General features: G+C 50.1%; 1 protein-coding gene across 6 annotated transcripts in view; it reads left to right on the top strand.

The window, feature by feature from the left end:
• The window catches only part of HERC1 (HECT and RLD domain containing E3 ubiquitin protein ligase family member 1), a 2,088,313-nt gene that overhangs the window by 1,628,638 nt on the left and 440,317 nt on the right, over positions 1 to 19,358 (top strand). For all 6 annotated transcript variants that reach the window (XM_078685198.1, XM_078685199.1, XM_078685195.1 and 3 more), the window contains exon 60: positions 14,890 to 15,063. In XM_078685198.1, coding sequence (XP_078541324.1) covers positions 14,890 to 15,063 — 174 coding nt within the window. The remainder of the gene's footprint in view (positions 1 to 14,889; positions 15,064 to 19,358) is intronic.

Here is a 19,358-nt window from a genome sequence, read left to right as displayed (position 1 = left end):
TGCTCTCATTGAGCAGAGATGCTCTCATTGAGCTTCGTAAATGCAGAAAGCCAGTTATAAAACACTTATTGTCTTCCCAGACCCTCCCAGGATATAACGGCTTTTGTAAAAATGCCACGCGATTTCTACAAAAGTGCCCATTTCGCGGGCACTTTTGTAAAAATCGCGGCATTTTTATAAAAGTGCCGATTTCGCGGTAAATCGCGATATCCTGGAGGGTCTGTACAATGCACCCTGCACTTGGGTCTACCATAGATGTGACTAATATGCAGAAAAGGGAAGGTTTAGGGACTGGCAAGTAGGTGCACTTGCCCAGTCAACATGGCAGTACCAGCCTGCACACAGGCTCAGCAATGGCAGGCCTGAGATACACTTTACAAGCTGCGTCTGTGGGTGGCTCAACCAGTGCCGCAAGCCCACCAGCACCATTTGATTTACAAGCCCTGGGCACACTCAGTGCAGTGTACCAGGGTCTGACAAGTAAACCGAACCAGCCAATCATGGAGTCACTAATTCATACATCAATTTACAACAGAGAGCATATGCCCTTTAGCACTGATCAGCAGTGGTAAAGTGCCCAGAGTAATACAACAGCCAAAAACAGGTCAGAAAAAATACAGGAGGAAGGCAAAAAGTCCGAGGATGACCCTGCAAAAAGGGGCAAGTCCAACAGACAACGACACGTTATTAATATTAAAATCTCCACAAGGGCTCCAACAGCTGCTAAATGTAATGTAATGTAATGTAATGTAATTTGGTACTTATAGAGTGCGACTGTCACTCCGTTAGGAGTATCCTGGCGCTATCCAAGCGGGGAGTGAGAATAACCAACAGAGTCCTAAATGAAGGAAAGGCATAATTCATTTGAGGCAGTAAAGATCCACGTCTTCAGGGCCTTCCTGAATTGGAATTCTGTGTTAAATAGCCTTCGCTGTGAGGGAAGTACGTTCCAAGCTTTGGACCCAAGAACTGCCACCGTTTTTCCTCCTTTCCGTTTCAATCTAAAAGTGGGGGGTTTAAGCAAATTGGCAGCGGATGACCTGAGGGACCTCATTGTAGTGTAAGGAGTAAAACGTCCTATCAGATACTTAGGTCCTAAACTCAACCTGGCTCTATAGGTAATGAAGAGTATCTTAAAGAGAACTCTCTTGTGCACCAGGAGCCAATGCAGACTTTTCAATGCTGAGGATCTTTGTGGGAGTTTAAGCACCACTCATGCCGCAGCATGTTGTACCACCTGCAGTTTCTTGAAAATCGCTTCAATTGCTCCCGCAAGCAAACTATTGCAATAATCTAAACGCAAGAGAATCAGGGCAACTGCCACAGATTTCCTCGCTTCTAGCGGAAGAAAGTGAAATAATTTTTTTAGTGATCTAATAATGCATGTCCCGGCTACTGCTGTCGCATGAGGGATAAAGGAGAGTCCTGCATCAAATTGTACTCCCAAATTCTTTGACACCTTGACCCCATCTGGCGGAGGGGTGATACTCTCCAGCCACCACTTCAGGAAGAAACAGAACATCCTTCCCCACAGGGAGGATTTCTGTCTTATCTGAGTTGCATTTAAGGTGGTTGTTCCTCATCCATTGAAAGACCGCCGCTAGGCAGCTTTTGAAGTTAGCTACTACTTCTGAAGTATTATCATCTAAGGAAAGGATCATTTGGGTATCATCTGCGTATGATGTGACTTCTATCCCAAATGATCCAATCAAAGAGATAAGCGGGGTCATATAAATATTAAACAGCAATGGGCTCAAAGAGGAGCGTTCCGCTGAGAGGAACGTCCCCAGCATAGCCACTTGTCTGCGGTTAGTTAGAAATGATTTAATCCAATCTAGCACCTTGCCTGAGATGTCGCAGCATGTGATGAGCGTGGTTTGGAGCTCAATGATGAAAAAACGAAGTACATGATATTTGCCAAGGGTACTTCGAAGCCATCTAAGAGACGTATGTGTGTAGGAGACCATACTATAGAATTAGTCTCTGTTTTTGATTATTTGGGGATTCGCTTAACCCCAAACATATGTTGGGCACCCCATATAGAAAAAAAACATTTGTCCCTAATTCCACAGATTGCCCACATAAATAAGATTCATAGAAACATGGTGTCCAGGAAGTGTCTCCAGCATTATACTAAATACTAAAGCCTTAGGAGCAGTTTTGTATGGAACAGAACTGGGGGGTAGTGGGAACACAGAATGTCTTACTGCCACCAAACATCATTTAATAAGATTCCTTCTTATATACCAGCTAGCACTCCCATAACACTTATTTATCTCGATCTAGCACAAAGAAAATGAGTTCACAAGCTGGACTACAAGCACTTAACTGTTTTGTCATCGCCTATGGATGATCAAAGAGCTTGCCCCCTATCGAGTGGCTATCAGGGATCTTATGACACAGCCCAAGATAAATTTAATTCCTTGGTTTAGCACCCTGAGAGAACTATTGAGGAAATTGGGGATGGAGGAACATTGGTTAAGACCAGAGAAGCTTTGCTCAGTTACAAAGAGTAGAATAAAAGCTAGAGTAGTTTATTGGACAAACGATACAAACCCCCACGAGGAGGGGGATACTTACTCATGGAGCACTCTCCGCTTAACCAATAACTCCATCACTAAGCACCGAATTTTATGGCCCAAAGCAGAAACAGGGTCCTAAAGAGGGTCACCCTCAGTGTGCAAGAGCCCGGGGAAAATAAATCTCTGAATCCTTCCAAAACCAAGGCTCCCCAGTAACAATAGGATAAGGGGCTGTATGTGATATTCTGTTTAGAACGTCACAGCTGACATTAGATGTCTTGACATAGCAGTCAAACAAAATAGATGTACAAGTAGAGCTGCTTAATATCATGACTGAATCTGTTTCAGGAATTGATCAGAAGCTGGCAGACTTAAACAAACTGATAATCCGAACCCAAAATTATGCTACAGCATTTTACATAGACTGTGCTTGTGCTCCGGCGACCGACAAGCTTACAACAATCCCACACTCACTGAGCACCCAAATTGAAGATCTAAAATTGAGTGGAGTAGAATCTCAAGCATTCTACTCCACCAGTGCAATTGACGGGGGATGTGGCAGAATCTGGGACTCTAGTAAAATGAACACCGGTGCAACAGGGGGAAGAGGAAGTCGGGCAACTTGTATCCCCAACAGAGGAGGCAGGTGTGCTCCCTAACAATGAGGCTAACCTAAGGGAGGGCTCCGCATGCAACTCCCAACTACCGCTTCAAGCTCAATCAGAAAAACCAATGACAAAAAGCACAGAGGAAAAAGCAACGCTCTGATAGAAACAGAATAAAAAGCAGTCTAATAACTGTCCCCTGTACCAGCGCAATTAAACCAGCTGAAGATACAATCAATTGACTTGAACAGTGCGCCAACACAAGGGCATAGCCACAACAGCAAGTACCTGCTACAGAAAAGGAAGCCTTATCCCATATTTATTAAGAAGATGGGTAAACCTACTCAAAGTAGCAGCACCTTTGACGTTCGCAAGGTGTTTGCTCCAGATAGAATCTTTGCCCCCACAGTCTCCAGCTTACTGGTGGAGCCAACTCTGCTGGATTACAGCCAAAGGGAGGAGGCTCAACCCCACCATGAACCTCCAGCTAACAACTGCCGACAACAAAGCGGTAAGAGTCCTGCAAACCTCAATCCAGACAGTACTGCCCAAAACTTGGAACCTTATCCGGCAGCAATCAAACCGTTTTTACCCCAGAATACCTTTGGTTTCCTTCCAGGCCATGCTCACACTGTGCACTGGCTCAGGGACACTAAGAAGGCTCTGGGACACTAAAAAGGCTCTGGGACACTAAAAAGGCTCGCTGCAGATGGTGTAAAACCAGGAAGGAAAACATTGTTCACATAACTTGTGCGTGCTCTGGTCTACTGTACAAGAAGATGGCGTTGTTAAGAGCACGTTTTAACCAATGGGGCATTCGCTCGTGCAGGCATGCCTTGATTGCATGCTTCAAGACAACCGAAACTACTTTGAATTGCCATTTTGCACATTTTTTAAAGCTTGTGGCAAAACAATTGGGAACCTATGAGGCTATGTCACTTTAAGTTTTCTGATGCCTTATTGAAGTCCCCTTTTTAGGTCTCGGCAACGAGAACTATTGTCACTGAGATCGCCCGCAAGGGAACACAGAGCGGTGCACGAGCCGACCAGGGTCTGTGGACGCGCACACACAAAGGCAGGCAGGCACGCGCCAGACACACATAGACAGACAGACAGACAGACACACACACACACACACGCACACACGCACACACGCACACACACACACACTCCCTCCCTCTCTGCCCACTCCCTCTCTGCCGCCCCCCTCTACCCCCACTCACCGGGCTCTTTCCCTCCGCAGCGGGTCAGTCAGGGCAGCAGGCAGACTCGGTGTCTTCTCCGGCGATCTTCAGCTGATGTGCACGCCCACGCTGCGTCTCCTGCGCGCCCACCACGCTGTTTCGCGCCCGTTGATCCTCAGCTTGTGATTACTACTCCTTCTAACCCGGATTCTAAATTACTATTTCTTGGTTCTCTAACTCCACTCTGTTGATTCGTAACAAACTGATATTCAGCACATTTCACAGTCTCGCTTTTGCTTCTCATAAATACAATAAGATTATTTTAATCAAATGTCTACCCTTCTTTTGGTTCTGTGCCTATTATGCTTCGGACTATAGAGTTTTAGAAAGTGTGGTGGAAGATTCCATGATATCAGCGTGCGGAACCTGGGTGTCATAGACATAGAAAAAGACTGCCCATGTGCCAACCTGTGTGCTGAGTGCAGAGTGTGAGTGCAGAGTGTGAGTGCAGAGTGTGAGTGCAGAGTGTGAGTGCAGAGTGTGAGTGCAGAGTGTGTGTGCAGAGTTGTGAGTGCAGAGTAGTGAGTGTGCAGAGTAGTGAGTGCAGAGTAGTGAGTGCAGAGTAGTGAGTGCAGAGTGAGTGTGCAGAGTGAGTGTGCAGAGTGAGTGTGCAGAGTGGTGAGTGCAGAGTAGTGAGTGTGCAGAGTAGTGAGTGTGCAGAGTAGTGAGTGCGCAGAGTAGTGAGTGCGCAGAGTAGTGAGTGCGCAGAGTAGTGAGTGCGCAGAGTAGTGAGTGCGCAGAGTAGTGAGTGCGCAGAGTAGTGAGTGCGCAGAGTAGTGAGTGCGCAGAGTAGTGAGTGCGCAGAGTAGTGAGTGCGCAGAGTAGTGAGTGCGCAGAGTAGTGAGTGCGCAGAGTAGTGAGTGCAGAGTAGTGAGTGCAGCGTAGTGAGTGCAGCATAGTGAGTGCAGAGTAGTGAGTGCAGAGTAATGAGTAGTGAGTGCAGAGTAGTGAGTGCAAAGTAGTGAGTGCAAAGTAGTGAGTGCAAAGTAGTGAGTAGTGAGTAGTGAGTGCAGAGTAGTGAGTGCAGAGTAGTGAGTAGTGAGTGCAGAGTAGTGAGTAGTGAGTGCAGAGTAGTGAGTAGTGAGTGCAGAGTAGTGAGTAGTGAGTGCAGAGTAGTGAGTGGTGAGTGCAGAGTAGTGAGTGCAGAGTAGTGAGTGCAGAGTAGTGAGTGCAGAGTAGTGAGTGCAGAGTAGTGAGTGCAGAGTAGTGAGTGCAGAGTAGTGAGTGCAGAGTAGTGAGTGCAGAGTAGTGAGTGCAGAGTAGTGAGTAGTGAGTAGTGAGTGCAGAGTAGTGATTGCAGAGTAGTGAGTGCAGAGTAGTGAGTGCAGAGTAGTGAGTGCAGAGTAGTGAGTGCAGAGTAGTGAGTAGTGAGTAGTGAGTGCAGAGTAGTGAGTGCAGAGTAGTGAGTAGTGAGTGCAGAGTAGTGAGTAGTGAGTGCAGAGTAGTGAGTGCAGAGTAGTGAGTGTAGAGTAGTGAGTAGTGAGTGCAGAGTAGTGAGTAGTGAGTGCAGAGTAGTGAGTAGTGAGTGCAGAGTAGTGAGTGTAGAGTAGTGAGTGTAGAGTAGTGAGTGCAGAGTTGTGAGTGCAGAGTTGTGAGTAGTGAGTGCAGAGTAGTGAGTAGTGAGTGCAGAGTAGTGAGTAGTGAGTGCAGAGTAGTGAGTGCAGAGTAGTGAGTAGTGAGTGCAGAGTAGTGAGTAGTGAGTGCAGAGTAGTGAGTAGTGAGTGCAGAGTAGTGAGTAGTGAGTGCAGAGTAGTGAGTGTAGAGTAGTGAGTGCAGAGTAGTGAGTAGTGAGTGCAGAGTAGTGAGTAGTGAGTGCAGAGTAGTGAGTAGTGAGTGTAGAGTAGTGAGTGTAGAGTAGTGAGTGTAGAGTTGTGAGTGCAGAGTTGTGAGTGCAGAGTTGTGAGTGCAGAGTTGTGAGTGCAGAGTAGTGAGTGCAGAGTAGTGAGTAGTGAGTGCAGAGTAGTGAGTAGTGAGTGCAGAGTAGTGAGTAGTGAGTGCAGAGTAGTGAGTAGTGAGTGCAGAGTAGTGAGTGCTGAGTAGTGAGTGCAGAGTAGTGAGTAGTGAGTGCGGAGTAGTGAGTAGTGAGTGCAGAGTAGTGAGTTGCAGAGTAGTGAGTAGTGAGTGCAGAGTAGTGAGTAGTGAGTGCAGAGTAGTGAGTGCTGAGTAGTGAGTGCAGAGTAGTGAGTAGTGAGTGCGGAGTAGTGAGTAGTGAGTGCAGAGTAGTGAGTAGTGAGTGCAGAGTAGTGAGTAGTGAGTGCAGAGTAGTGAGTGCAGAGTAGTGAGTGCAGAGTAGTGAGTAGTGAGTGCAGAGTGCAGAGTAGTGAGTGCAGAGTGCAGAGTGCAGAGTAGTGAGTGCAGAGTGCAGAGTAGGGAGTAGGAAGTAGGGAGTGCAGAGTAGGGAGTGCAGAGTAGGGAGCGCAGAGTAGGGAGTGCAGAGTAGTGAGTAGTGAGTGCAGAGTAGTGAGTAGTGAGTGCAGAGTAGTGAGTGCAGAGTAGTGAGTAGTGAGTGCAGAGTAGTGAGTAGTGAGTGGTGAGTAGTGAGTGCAGAGTAGTGAGTAGTGAGTGCAGAGTAGTGGGTAGTGAGTGCAGAGTAGTGGGTAGTGAGTGCAGAGTAGTGGGTAGTGAATGCAGACTAGTGAGTAGTGAATGCAGAGTAGTGAGTAGTGAGTGCAGAGTAGTGAGTAGTGAGTGCAGAGTAGTGAGTGTAGAGTAGTGAGTGCAGAGTAGTGAGTAGTGAGTGCAGAGTAGTGAGTAGTGAGTGCAGAGTAGTGAGTAGTGAGTGCAGAGTTGTGAGTGCAGAGTTGTGAGTGCAGAGTTGTGAGTGCAGAGTTGTGAGTAGTGAGTGCAGAGTAGTGAGTAGTGAGTGCAGAGTAGTGAGTAGTGAGTGCAGAGTAGTGAGTAGTGAGTAGTGAGTGCAGAGTAGTGAGTAGTGAGTGCAGAGTAGTGAGTGCAGAGTAGTGAGTAGTGAGTGCAGAGTAGTGAGTGAAGAGTAGTGAGTAGTGAGTGCAGAGTAGTGAGTGCAGAGTAGTGAGTAGTGAGTGCAGAGTAGTGAGTAGTGAGTGCAGAGTAGTGAGTGTAGAGTAGTGAGTGCAGAGTAGTGAGTAGTGAGTGCAGAGTAGTGAGTAGTGAGGGCAGAGTAGTGAGTAGTGAGTGCAGAGTAGTGAGTGCAGAGTAGTGAGTAGTGAGTGCAGAGTAGTGAGTAGTGAGTGCAGAGTAGTGAGTGCAGAGTAGTGAGTAGTGAGTGTAGAGTAGTGAGTAGTGAGTGCACAGTAGTGAGCGCAGAGTAGTGAGCGCAGAGTAGTGAGTGCAGAGTAGTGAGTAGTGAGTGCAGAGTAGTGAGTAGTGAGTGCAGAGTAGTGAGTAGTGAGTGCAGAGTAGTGAGTGCAGAGTAGTGAGTAGTGAGTGCAGAGTAGTGAGTAGTGAGTGCAGAGTAGTGAGTAGTGAGTGCAGAGTAGTGAGTGCAGAGTAGTGAGTAGTGAGTGTAGAGTAGTGAGTAGTGAGTGCACAGTAGTGAGTAGTGAGTAGTGAGTGCAGAGTAGTGAGTGCAGAGTAGTGAGTAGTGAGTGCAGAGTAGTGAGTAGTGAGTGCAGAGTAGTGAGTGCAGAGTAGTGAGTAGTGAGTGCAGAGTAGTGAGTAGTGAGTGCAAAGTAGTGAGTGCAGAGTAGTGAGTAGTGAGTGCAGAGTAGTGCGTAGTGAGTGCAGAGTAGTGAGTGCAGAGTAGTGAGTAGTGAGTGCAGAGTAGTGAGTAGTGAGTAGTGAGTGCAGAGGAGTGAGTAGTGAGTAGTGAGTGCAGAGTAGTGAGTAGTGAGTGCAGAGTAGTGAGTAGTGAGTAGTTACTAGTGAGTGCAGAGTAGTGAGTAGTGAGTGCAAAGTAGTGAGTAGTGAGTGCAGAGTAGTGAGTAGTGAGTGCAGAGTAGTGAGTAGTGAGTGCAGAGTAGTGAGTGCAGAGTAGTGAGTGCAGAGTAGTGAGTGCAGAGTAGTGAGTGCTGAGTAGTGAGTAGTGAGTGCAGAGTAGTGAGTAGTGAGTGCAGAGTAGTGAGTAGTGAGTGCAGAGTAGTGAGTAGTGAGTGCAGAGAAGTGGGTAGTGAGTGCAGAGTAGTGAGTGCAGAGTAGTGAGTAGTGAGTGCAGAGTAGTGAGTAGTGAGTGCAGAGTAGTGAGTAGTGAATGCAGAGTAGTGAGTAGTGAGTGCACAGTAGTGAGTGCAGAGTAGTGAGTAGTGTGTAGTGAGTGCAGAGTAGTGAGTAGTGAGTGCAGAGTAGTGAGTGCAGAGTAGTGAGTAGTGAATGCAGAGTAGTGAGTAGTGAGTGCAGAGTAGTGAGTAGTGAGTGCAGAGTAGTGAGTGCAGAGTAGTGAGTAGTGAGTGCAGAGTAGTGAGTGCAGAGTAGTGAGTAGTGAGTGCAGAGTAGTGAGTAGTGAGTGCAGAGTAGTGAGTGCAGAGTAGTGAGTGCTGAGTAGTGAGTGCTGAGTAGTGAGTGCAGAGTAGTGAGTAGTGAGTGCAGAGTAGTGAGTAGTGAGTAGTGAGTGTAGAGTAGTGAGTGCAGAGTTGTGAGTAGTGAGTGTAGAGTAGTGAGTGCAGAGTTGTGAGTAGTGAGTGCAGAGTAGTGAGTAGTGAGTAGTGAGTGCAGAGTAGTGAGTGTAGAGTAGTGAGTGCAGAGTTGTGAGTAGTGAGTAGTGAGTGCAGAGTTGTGAGTAGTGAGTGTAGAGTAGTGAGTGCAGAGTTGTGAGTAGTGAGTGCAGAGTAGTGAGTAGTGAGTGCAGAGTAGTGAGTAGTGAGTAGTGAGTGCAGAGTAGTGAGTGCAGAGTAGTGAGTGTAGAGTAGTGAGTGTAGAGTAGTGAGTGTAGAGTAGTGAGTGCAGAGTTGTGAGTAGTGAGTGCAGAGTAGTGAGTAGTGAGTAGTGAGTGCAGAGTAGTGAGTAGTGTGTGCAGAGTAGTGAGTAGTGAATGCAGAGTAGTGAGTGCACAGTAGTGAGTGCAGAGTAGTGAGTAGTGAGTGCAGAGTAGTGAGTGCAGAGTAGGGAGTGCAGAGTAGGGAGTAGTGAGTAGTGAGTGCAGAGTAGTGAGTAGGGAGTGCAGAGTAGGGAGTAGTGAGTAGGGAGTGCAGAGTAGGGAGTAGTGAGTGCAGAGTAGGGAGTAGTGAGTGCAGAGTAGTGAGTGCAGAGTAGGGAGTGCAGAATGCAGAGTGAGTGTGCAGAGCAGTGAGTGCAGGTGCAGAGTGGTGTGTGCTGTAGAGTGCTGTGTATTGACAATGTAAATGACAATGCCATTTATTTATGATTTAAAGAAAAAAAAAAAAATGTCATGAGCAATGCCAATAGCTCTACCTTTAATGATGCCGAGACCATTGCATTGTAAATGCTTTTTTTGTGTTTGTCCCTCTCCTAGAGCTTAACTTCTTTACCATCCCTTTGATGGAATGACTTGCGGCCAACCACTGTTCCCATTTAGGGAACTCATTTTTAGGGCTCGCACTGCGACGCATTCGCAAAGCGATTGTCGCTGTGGAGCCCTATTGCAATCAGTTTTCCGTTCAAGGAGTTAAAGGGGAGACAAGAGACTGTCACGCGCAGCCTGCCGGAATCGGATCAGGTCGCGCGCATGAACACGCGCTCCGATTCTGGCAGGCTGATCCCCGTCACGCGCACGTAGACAGACACACACGCGGGCACACAGACACACGAGCACCCCCCCACCGGCACACAGACACACGAGCACACACACGCCGCCGCCTCCCCCCCCGCACACACATAAAGTGCCGATCTTTCCTTGTAATATCTTCCCATCACCCCAACAGCTTTCCACCTTTACCTCGGAAAACGCCTCCTCTGCGCCGTTCACCCGCAGACACAGCAGCAGGCAGCACAGCCCCAGCCTCCTTAGCATGGTTCCAGCCAGCAGCAGCAAGCAGCAGGACCGAGGCGCCTCCAGCCACATGGAAGGAAGAAGCGGCGCTCACGAGCGGACCGAGAGCGACTGGAGGCTGAGGCCACGCCCCCTCCTGCCCGCCAGATGAGAGACACCCCTGACCTGCTTCCATCTCCCCCATCCCACAAAGCAGGTGTGGCCCGACTCTCCAAACACGGCTGTTTATTTCTCTTCCTCGGCAGTATTTTATTCTGGAAATAGTCGTAAAACTGCTGGTTAGGGCTCGCTGCGAAAAGCGCGCGAAAGCGCGCTCTCCCAGAGAGCACTATAGCTGTCGGGTCAGCCGACAAACAAGGGGGGAACAAGAGCAGGCCACGCGCAAATTGAGACGCATGGCAGAGTCGGATTCCGACGCGCGCCTTGGGATTGGGTCGCGCGCGTCGGAATCCGACTCTGCCATGCGCCTTGTTTAACATTGTACCCCACTGCTAGACATTTTGTTTATCAATACGTCCTTTTGGCATGCACACACTCTTTACATTAAATTTACAAAATTCAGCAAATAGTTGACTGCATCATTTGTAATATTTAAAATAATGGTCTTCTAAAATATGCCTCTCGAGGTCTGGCAACCGATTTAAATAATATGGGACAGGCGTCTCGAACTCCCGAGTCACATTCTTGCCCCGGACGCACAGAAACGACACTTCCCAGCACTATCGCGTAGTGTAGGGGCGTGCGCATGCGTGAGATTGCGTCGCGACGCGCACAACGCATGGTACACGCCCACCGCTTCTATTTACATGCTGAACATCCCGGGCCGCCGGCGCCGGCATCGTCGCGGCGCACGAGAGAGGGGTACAACTGGTGCCGGAGTCTCCCTATAAAACTGTAAGAGGCCGTGATGGGCCGTTTTTCTCCATAGCTGAGAGTGTCTGTGAAATGGTACACCTGTGATTAAAGGGTACTATTGAGAATGGGCGCTGTGTTGCCGCTACTACGATACAGAGTTGGGGACAACTTTTGTCCATGCCTCCTCAGTATGCGATGGCGTGGTAAAGACACCCAATGGGTTGATTTGTAACAGTATAATCACATTTTAATATTTAACAAGTGTGAACACGGGGAGGGAGCAAGGAGTGCGCTGAGACTCGGGGAGGGAAGCCCCACCGGAGGGAGGGCCATCGAAGCATCTGCGGGGCTCGGACAGAAGGACCGTCCGGAGGGGGCCCAGCCATGGCGGACCGGCCAGGGGGCGGCTGCCTCTCCCTGCTTAAGACCTTCAGCGTCCTGTTCTGGGTGAGGTGCAGCACCGGCGTGTCTCACAGGGAGGAGGGAAGAATTGGGGGTACTTCCCAGGTGTCACCTGCCCCCGCTACCAGCACCTATGTTCACCTATTCTGCCACCCAGCGGCTCACCTACCGCCGACCCTAGTGGCCCCACTGCCCTGCTTACAGCCGGCCTTATTACCAGTTCCTCCTGCATCCCACCCCTCTCACCTGCCCTGCTTACAGCAATCTCCCCTCTCACCTGCCCCGCGTACACGTTGACCCTTTCAACTGCCATGCTTATAACCACCTCCTCTCCCCTGCCTACAACAATCGGCCCCTCTCCACTGCCCTGCTTTGAACCACATCCTCTCACCTGTCCTGCTTACAACAATCGACCCCTCTCGCCAACCCTGCTTCTAACCACCTTATCTTGCCTGCTCTGCTTATAATCGGCCACTCTCCTCTGCCCTGCTTACATCCACCCCCCCTTCCCTGTGTACATCTACCGGCCCCTCTCCTCTGCTTCCAACCACCTCATCTCCCCTGCTTCCAACCACCTCCTCTCCCCTGCCTTCAACAATGGACCTCTCTTCGCTACCCTGCTTACAGCCACCATCTCTCACTTGCCCTGCTTACAAACGGCCCCTCACCTCTGCTGACCTGACACCCACCCCCCTTTGGATGGCGCAGCCCTGCTTCCTAGCCAACGGCTCTTGCGCCTCATCCTCTCGGCATCACTCAGAGGCGCAGCGACCACTGGTGCAGCAGGTGCAGTGGCACCAGGTCCCAAGCGGCGCATTAAACCCTGACAATCGCTTATTTTACTCCCGCCCCAGCAGTCGCAGGGCCCGTTTTCCATGTTTGCACCAAAGCCCTGGGCATAATCTCTATGGTACTTACCTGCACCAATACATTACCAGACTCGCCTCGCCTCCAAAGTGGACACCCCTCTCTTAAGCCAGCCAGTGCGCGTCGTGACTCGACGTCACAAGGTGCCAGTGGGTCAAGTAATGCCGTTTGGGGCAGGTAGGGTACCTTTGAAGCTGCACTGAACGAAAACATTTGTTTAAATAAAGTGTGCAATTTTAATTTTGCACCCGTGTTTAACACGTACAAAAAAACTTTAATCTATAGGATAGGTAGAGACAGGTTTTTCACACAAGGTGGCGATGTTTAAAAATCTCACACAGTCTCGCCCCACACTCCATCCCTCGCCCCACACTCCATCCCTCGCCCCACACTCCATCCCTCGCCCCACACTCCAACCCTCGCCCCACACGCCATCCCTCGCCCCACACGCCATCCCTCGCCCCACACTCCATCCCTTGCCCCCCTACATCCCTCTCTCGCCCTCCCTCCATCCCTCTCTCGCCCTCCCTCCATCTCTCTCTCGCCCTCCCTCTATCTCTCTCTTGCCCTCCCTCTATCTCTCTCTCGCCCTCCCTCCATCTCTCTCTCGCCCTCCCTCCATTTCTCTCTCGCCCGCCCTCTATCTCTCTCTCGCCCTCCCTCTATCTCTCTCTCGCCCTCCCTCTATCTCTCTCTCCCCCTCCCTCTATCTATCTATCTATCGCGCTCACTATCTATCCTATCACCACAGCATCACTCGGCACCACCATAGCATCACTCAGGGGCACCACAACATCACTATGCGTTACCAAAATGCTTATAAGTACAACAGTAACTTGCAATATTATTATAATATAATATTATTGCCAACATTGCTTAATATTTTGCAACAGCTATCATCTTGCAAATCATCTTTATACACCAATACATACTTTGCTAAAAATTTAATGCAACACATTGTCATATACAATGGCAATAACTCAAACTTTAATGCTGCGAGACCTATTGCATTGCAAATGCTTGTTAACCTAGGCCACAGACAACTGTTATAACAGTAACTATTTGAATGTTACTATTTATTGATGTTTTTATACGTTTTACGGAATGTTTCTGTAGTGGTTTTAAAACTAATTAAGGTATGCTACGGGTTTTAATAGCTATGCATAATAAAATCTATCTACCTATATGTCTTCTTTGCCTTAGCTCTGGATTTCCCTCCTGTAAAAGTACTAGAAAGCTTGCAAACATTGGGATGTGACCCTTGTGAAAGGCCAGGCGGTTCGCTGTTTATTCATGATCGCCTATTTTCATGGAAACACACTCAACCAGGTGCTTGTCAAAAGGGTATCAGTTGAGACATTACATTTTCAGCCCCATTATGAATTGATTGTCAGTTGATTGCCAGAAACATAGTTTAACATTAGTAATTTGAATCTTCAAACCGATTTATTTTTTGTAAGAAATGGCCTGACTAACTGCTTAGGATTCTGAACAGTGAGTCTCGGTGGAGCTCAATAAAGCTTTAAAGTGGCAGCGGTAAATTCTCTTTCCTGAAAGCTTTACCTTTCTGAATAATTTCTTGCTTTAAATTTCAAGAGGTTTTTAGATTAGACTTCTGCAAACTAATGCATTTTAGCATCAAAATTGTTGTGCTACAAACAGAAAATGCTGGTGTCCGCTGTTTTTTCCAAGTGGATTTATTATTATTTTTAAATAAGAAATATCTTAATTTAAATATGTTCAGATTTCCACACATAGACACAGGTTTCCTCAAAAATGTATATCAGAAATGCTACTGATGAATACTTAAGAGAACATTTTTTTTACCTGACTGTAATGAACTTGTACTATGGTATGATACCTACAACCTCGCCTCCACCAACAAGCCAGCCTCTTTGCCATCCCCACTATAATAGTCTGTGTCTTTAAAGGTCTGTAACTCATATTCACTATGATACCGCTTACAGCGCAAAAGGTTTTACTGTAAAGTGATGAGTAATTTGTACGTATTAATAGCATAGATATATGGGAAAACCACAAATGCTGTAATTTAGAACATAAACTCTGTGTTTTTTTAGTCCTATGATGCATTTTTTTAGTCCTATGATGCATTTCCTGCCAAAACCTGAGCCTGATCTTTGAGGTATTAGCCTTTCTAATGCAGGAGATTTCAAGTATCTCTATTAACCAGGAAGGAGGGAGCTTCTGTACCTGTTTGTGGAAACTCACGAAATATGGAAACAGTAACAATAGTATATCTATTTTTTCAATTAGATTCCTGTGAGTCCGAGTTTTCTTCTATCATGTAGAATGTATTAATGTGCTCCTTTGCTTTCATTTACAGCAAGACCAAGTAAAGCCCTTCACTATATTGTAATGCGCACATAAAATTTAAAACTCTAATAAAAATGTAATACTATCAGTTTTGCAGTAAAGGTTGCATTACTTGGACATCTGGGATCATTTGGTCTAGTTGTAGTGCATTTATTGGCTGCGTGGTGTTTAATTTTGTTGTGTTACTTTGTTTCATTCAGGATGTGTTGGTGTTGAATTGCACACCAGAATGGATGTCTTCTAATCATGTTCTAGCAACCTGTAGGGCAGCGTTAAAACAACAAGGCATTCTTGGATTAAACATGGCTCCCTGCATGCGAGCTTTCCTTGAGCGATTACCGATTATGCTTCAAGAGCAGTATGCTTATGAAAAGGTAAGATTCTATGCCCAAGCCTTTTATATAATTTAGCTACTTTATATCAAAGTTATGACTACATATAGATGCCTACAGCACGTGCTGTAATTTTGCAATAGCAATTAATTAACTTTGGGTAGTAATGTGTTACAATAGACATGCTCAGTCACGGAACAAATGATGCTGGCAGTATAAAAGAAAAACATATAGGTAACCGTTTTCTGCAGCTCTCCTGAACTAGTAGGTATTAGGACACTTAAGAGTTGACTTAAGTTGATCACATTACATATAACTGGAGAAGGACATCTTCAACACTAGGATGTACAACAAAAGTATGGATCTTCCATGGAGCATGTAATGAACTGTATGGGCTAATATCACATTTTGGTAGATCAGTAGTTGGTATCTGAAAGAGACACGTTAGTATTAGATTCCTTACCGTAGAATATCCCCAGGCGTCAGACTGGATCCGGAAACTTTTGCGTAGCAGTACCCTTGCGCCTTGGTAGGCGTCGTCTGCGGCTCCGCGTCCGTCGTCAGCGTCGTGGGCGCCGTGATGACGTCGTCGGAGTACTTAGACGCCGCCTCCGCGTGCTGACTTCAGTTCTTCTTTTTTCTGCTCCAGCAAGCGCAGATCTGGAAAAAGCAGTAACCCGTAGTCAATTTTTGACTAACTTTTTGGATCATTTTTGATCATTTCTCGAAGTCTTACGACTCCGATCGGTGCCGTAGGGATGCCTGGCTTTAAGCACTGCGAGGATTGCGACCGTACGATGTCGGTCACGGATCCTCACCACCTGTGCCTAACTTGTCTAGGTGTCGACCACGACGACAAGGCCTGCTCCGACTGCCGGGCCCTCTCTTAGAAAGCCAGGCGGGAGCGGCCCCGCGCCGCGAGAGGTCTCGGCCCCACGGGAGGTCGAGGGACAGGTCGCGGGCTCGGAGCCACCACAGTTCCGAGAGTAGGCCGCACTCCTCCGGGTCGAAGTCGCCGTCAGGTAAGAAGCACAAGAAGTCCAAGAGGCGTCATCGCTCTTCGGACTCCCCCCGACGCTCGCGCGATGCGGCCGGAGGTTCGGGTGACACCACCCACGCGGCTCCGTCGGAGTCGCGAGCGCCGCATCCAGCTCCACACCCTACGGTCCCTGGGCTAGACGCGACGCCGGAGGAGATCGAGCACTTCCTCATGACCATGAGGAAACTCTCCTCCGACGGGCTCCTCGGCGCCTTCGGGCCCAGCGGACCCGTCTGGGGCCTCTAGCGGGTCGGGGGCTTTGGCCCCCACGCCCTCGGGTGCTTCGGCCCCGCCGACGCCTTCGGACCCGGCACCGCAGGGCTCCACAATCCCGCCGGTGCCTTCGGGCCCGGCGCCGCAGGGTCCAGCGGTCCCGGCGCCGCCGGCGCCTTCGGGCCCGGCGCCGCGGGACCCCGCTAGACCTTCTTCGGGATCTGGGTCCTCGCCGGTGGACCTTACGACCTCCCCGGCGTCGGGCCATCCGGTGTCGCCGCCCGAGGGCGGCGCCGTCCCTGATGCCTCCTTCGTTCCTGTTCCGACGTTGGGACGGCCCCGATGGGCGCCGCTCCAGACGTCGTTTGGGGAGTTTCACTTCTATGAACAGGCCCCATTGATTGAGAACCCTGAGTATCAGGAGATGGGTGATGAAGGGGATTGGGAGGGGTCTGAGGACCCTCTGACCCGAGAGTGTCAGTCTCATGAGGACTGGGCAGGAGACCTTGGGGAGGCCAGTGGCCTGGACACCTCTCCAGACACTGTTTTTGTCTCCCCTCCTACCGTGGCTTCGGAGGAGGGGGCAACCTACAGTGTGGTGTTGATGAGGGCTGCCAAGGCCTTGGGCCTTGAGCTCCCCGTCGCAGCCGTGAGGACTAATCTCCTCACTGAGGTCCTTAAACCGCAGTCAAGCTCTGCCTTTCACTCTGCTACCCTTTAATGAGGCCTTGACCGACGTTCTGCTGGGCACTTGGTCCAAGCCCGCTACGGGTTCGCCTGTAGATAGGAACGTGGCCAGACGCCACCGCCCAGCCCCAGGCGACCCATGTTTCCTGTCCACCCATCCCACCCCCGAGAGCCTGGTCATCCAGGCCTCCAATTCCCAGACCGCATTCCCGTCGACGCCGCCGTACAGGGAATCCAAGAGGTACGAGCAGTACGGTAAAAAGAACTTCTCGTCCCTTAGTCTGGGACTACGGTCTTCCAATACCGCATGCCTCTTGGGCCGCTACACCCACTCTCTGTGGGATACGGTTGCGGAAGTGCTGCCAGAGTGTCCGTTGGAGGTACGGGCCAAACTCGGCCAAGCCCTTGTGGAGGGTCGGGATGCATCCAAATATTCTATCCGGTGTGGGCTGGATACCACCGACTCACTAGGTAGAGCGATGGCAACGACGGTGGCGGTCAGACGCCTGGTTGAGGTCCGCCAACTTTTCAGCCGATGTGCAGAACCACCGTGTTTCGGGGGATCATTTGCGACTTCTGCAGGAGGATGTTACGGCCCTCTTGGCCAAGGGGGCCATCGAGCGCGTTCCTGGGCCAGAAGTAGGGTGTGGTTGCTACTCCCACTGCTTTCTGGTACACAAGAAGGGCAAAGGGGGCCTACGCCCTACGTTGGACCTAAGGAACGTCAACGGCTTCCTCCGGAAGGAGAAGTTCAAAATGCTGACACTGGCTCAGGTCCTAGCTGTCCTGGACCCAGGAGACTGGATGGTAGCGTTGGACTTGCAGGACGCTTATTTCCACATCCCCGTCCTGCCGGCGCTACCTGCGGTTCACGGTTGCCCACGAGCACTTTCAGTATACCGTGCTCCCCATCGGCCTTACCAGCGCCCCACGGGTGTTCACGAAGGTGATGGCGGTGGTCGCAGCTCATCTGCGCAGGTTAGGGGTTTCAGTCTTCCCCTACTCGACGACTGGTTGTTGAAGGCGGGCTCGCCCCAGACAGTCGTCAGCCACCTCCAGACTACGGCAGATCTCCTGCACAGGCTGGGGTTCTCCATCAATGTGCCGAAGTCACACCTGTACCCCTCTCAGAAGCTCCTTTTCATCGGAGCGGTTCTCGACTCGGCGCGGTTTCGGGTTTATCCACCCGAACAGCGGGTCCGGGATATTCAGGCTCTGATTCCCATCTTTCAGCCGTTATCCCGGGTCTCGGTCAGGTTGACGCTGCGGCTTCTGGGGCGGATGGCCTCCTGCATCCTACTGGTGCATCACGCCAGGTGGCGGATGCGGGCTCTGCAGTGGGACCTGAAGTTTCAGTGGGCCCAGCATCAGGGCAACCTGTCCGACCACGTCCTGATCTCGGAGGGCACTGCGAGACAGCTGCAGTGGTGGCTCACAGACCGCGATTGGGTCAGCGGCAGATCCCTCTCCCTTCCCCAACCGGAGCACGTAGTTGTGACGGACGCGTCCCTCCAGGGCTGGGGTGGCCACATGGGAGAGGCGGAGATCAGAGGCCTCTGGTCTCCGGCGGAGGCCTGGCTCCACATCAACCTGTTGGAGTTATGGGCGATTCGTCTAGCACTGAAGGCATTCCTCGCCTCTGTCCGGGGGAGTGTAGTGCAGGTGTTCACGGACAACACCACCGCCATGTGGTACTGCAACAAACAGGGCGGGGTGGGGTCGTGGACCCTTTGCCAGGAGGCTCTGCGCCTCTGGCAGTGGCTGGAACGCCAGGGCGTGACCCTGGTGGCTCAACACCTGGCAGGTTCTCTGAACGCCAGGGCGGACGAGCTCAGCTGTCGGTGCATGATGGATCACGTATGGCGTCTGAACTCGGACGTGGCGCAAGGCCTCTTTCAGCAATGGGGAGAGCCTTGGTGAGATCTATTCGCCACCGAAGAGAACGTGCAATGTCATCAGTTCTGCACGTTGGAATTTCCAAGGCGGCACTCGTTTGGAGACGCTTTTCGTCGCGAGTGGAGTTGCGGTCTGTTGGACGTCTTTCCGCCTATACCACTTCTGCCCAGAGTGCTGAAGAAGATCAAGCGCGACCGGGCCCAAGTCATCCTTTTGGCTCCGGACTGGGCACAAAGGTACTGGTATCCAGAGCTACTCAGTATGTCAGTCGATCCCCCGGTTCATCTGCCTCTTCAGGAGGACCTTCTGTCGCAGCAGCAGGGGAGGGTCCTCCACCCGAACCTGTCCAGTCTCCACCTCCATGCTTGGAGATTGAGTGGCGACAGTTGAGGCCATTTGACTTGCCTCCTGAAGTCTGTAACATCATTCTGGCAGCCAGGCGTACCTCCACAAAGTCGGTATACGCCTGCAGGTGGAACAGATTTGTGGCATGGTGCACAGC

Source organism: Lissotriton helveticus, chromosome 3_2 (assembly GCF_964261635.1).
Source record: "Lissotriton helveticus chromosome 3_2, aLisHel1.1, whole genome shotgun sequence".
In the NCBI taxonomy this organism is placed as follows: Eukaryota; Metazoa; Chordata; class Amphibia; order Caudata; family Salamandridae; genus Lissotriton; species Lissotriton helveticus.
This window is presented reverse-complemented; position numbering and strand designations above follow the sequence as displayed.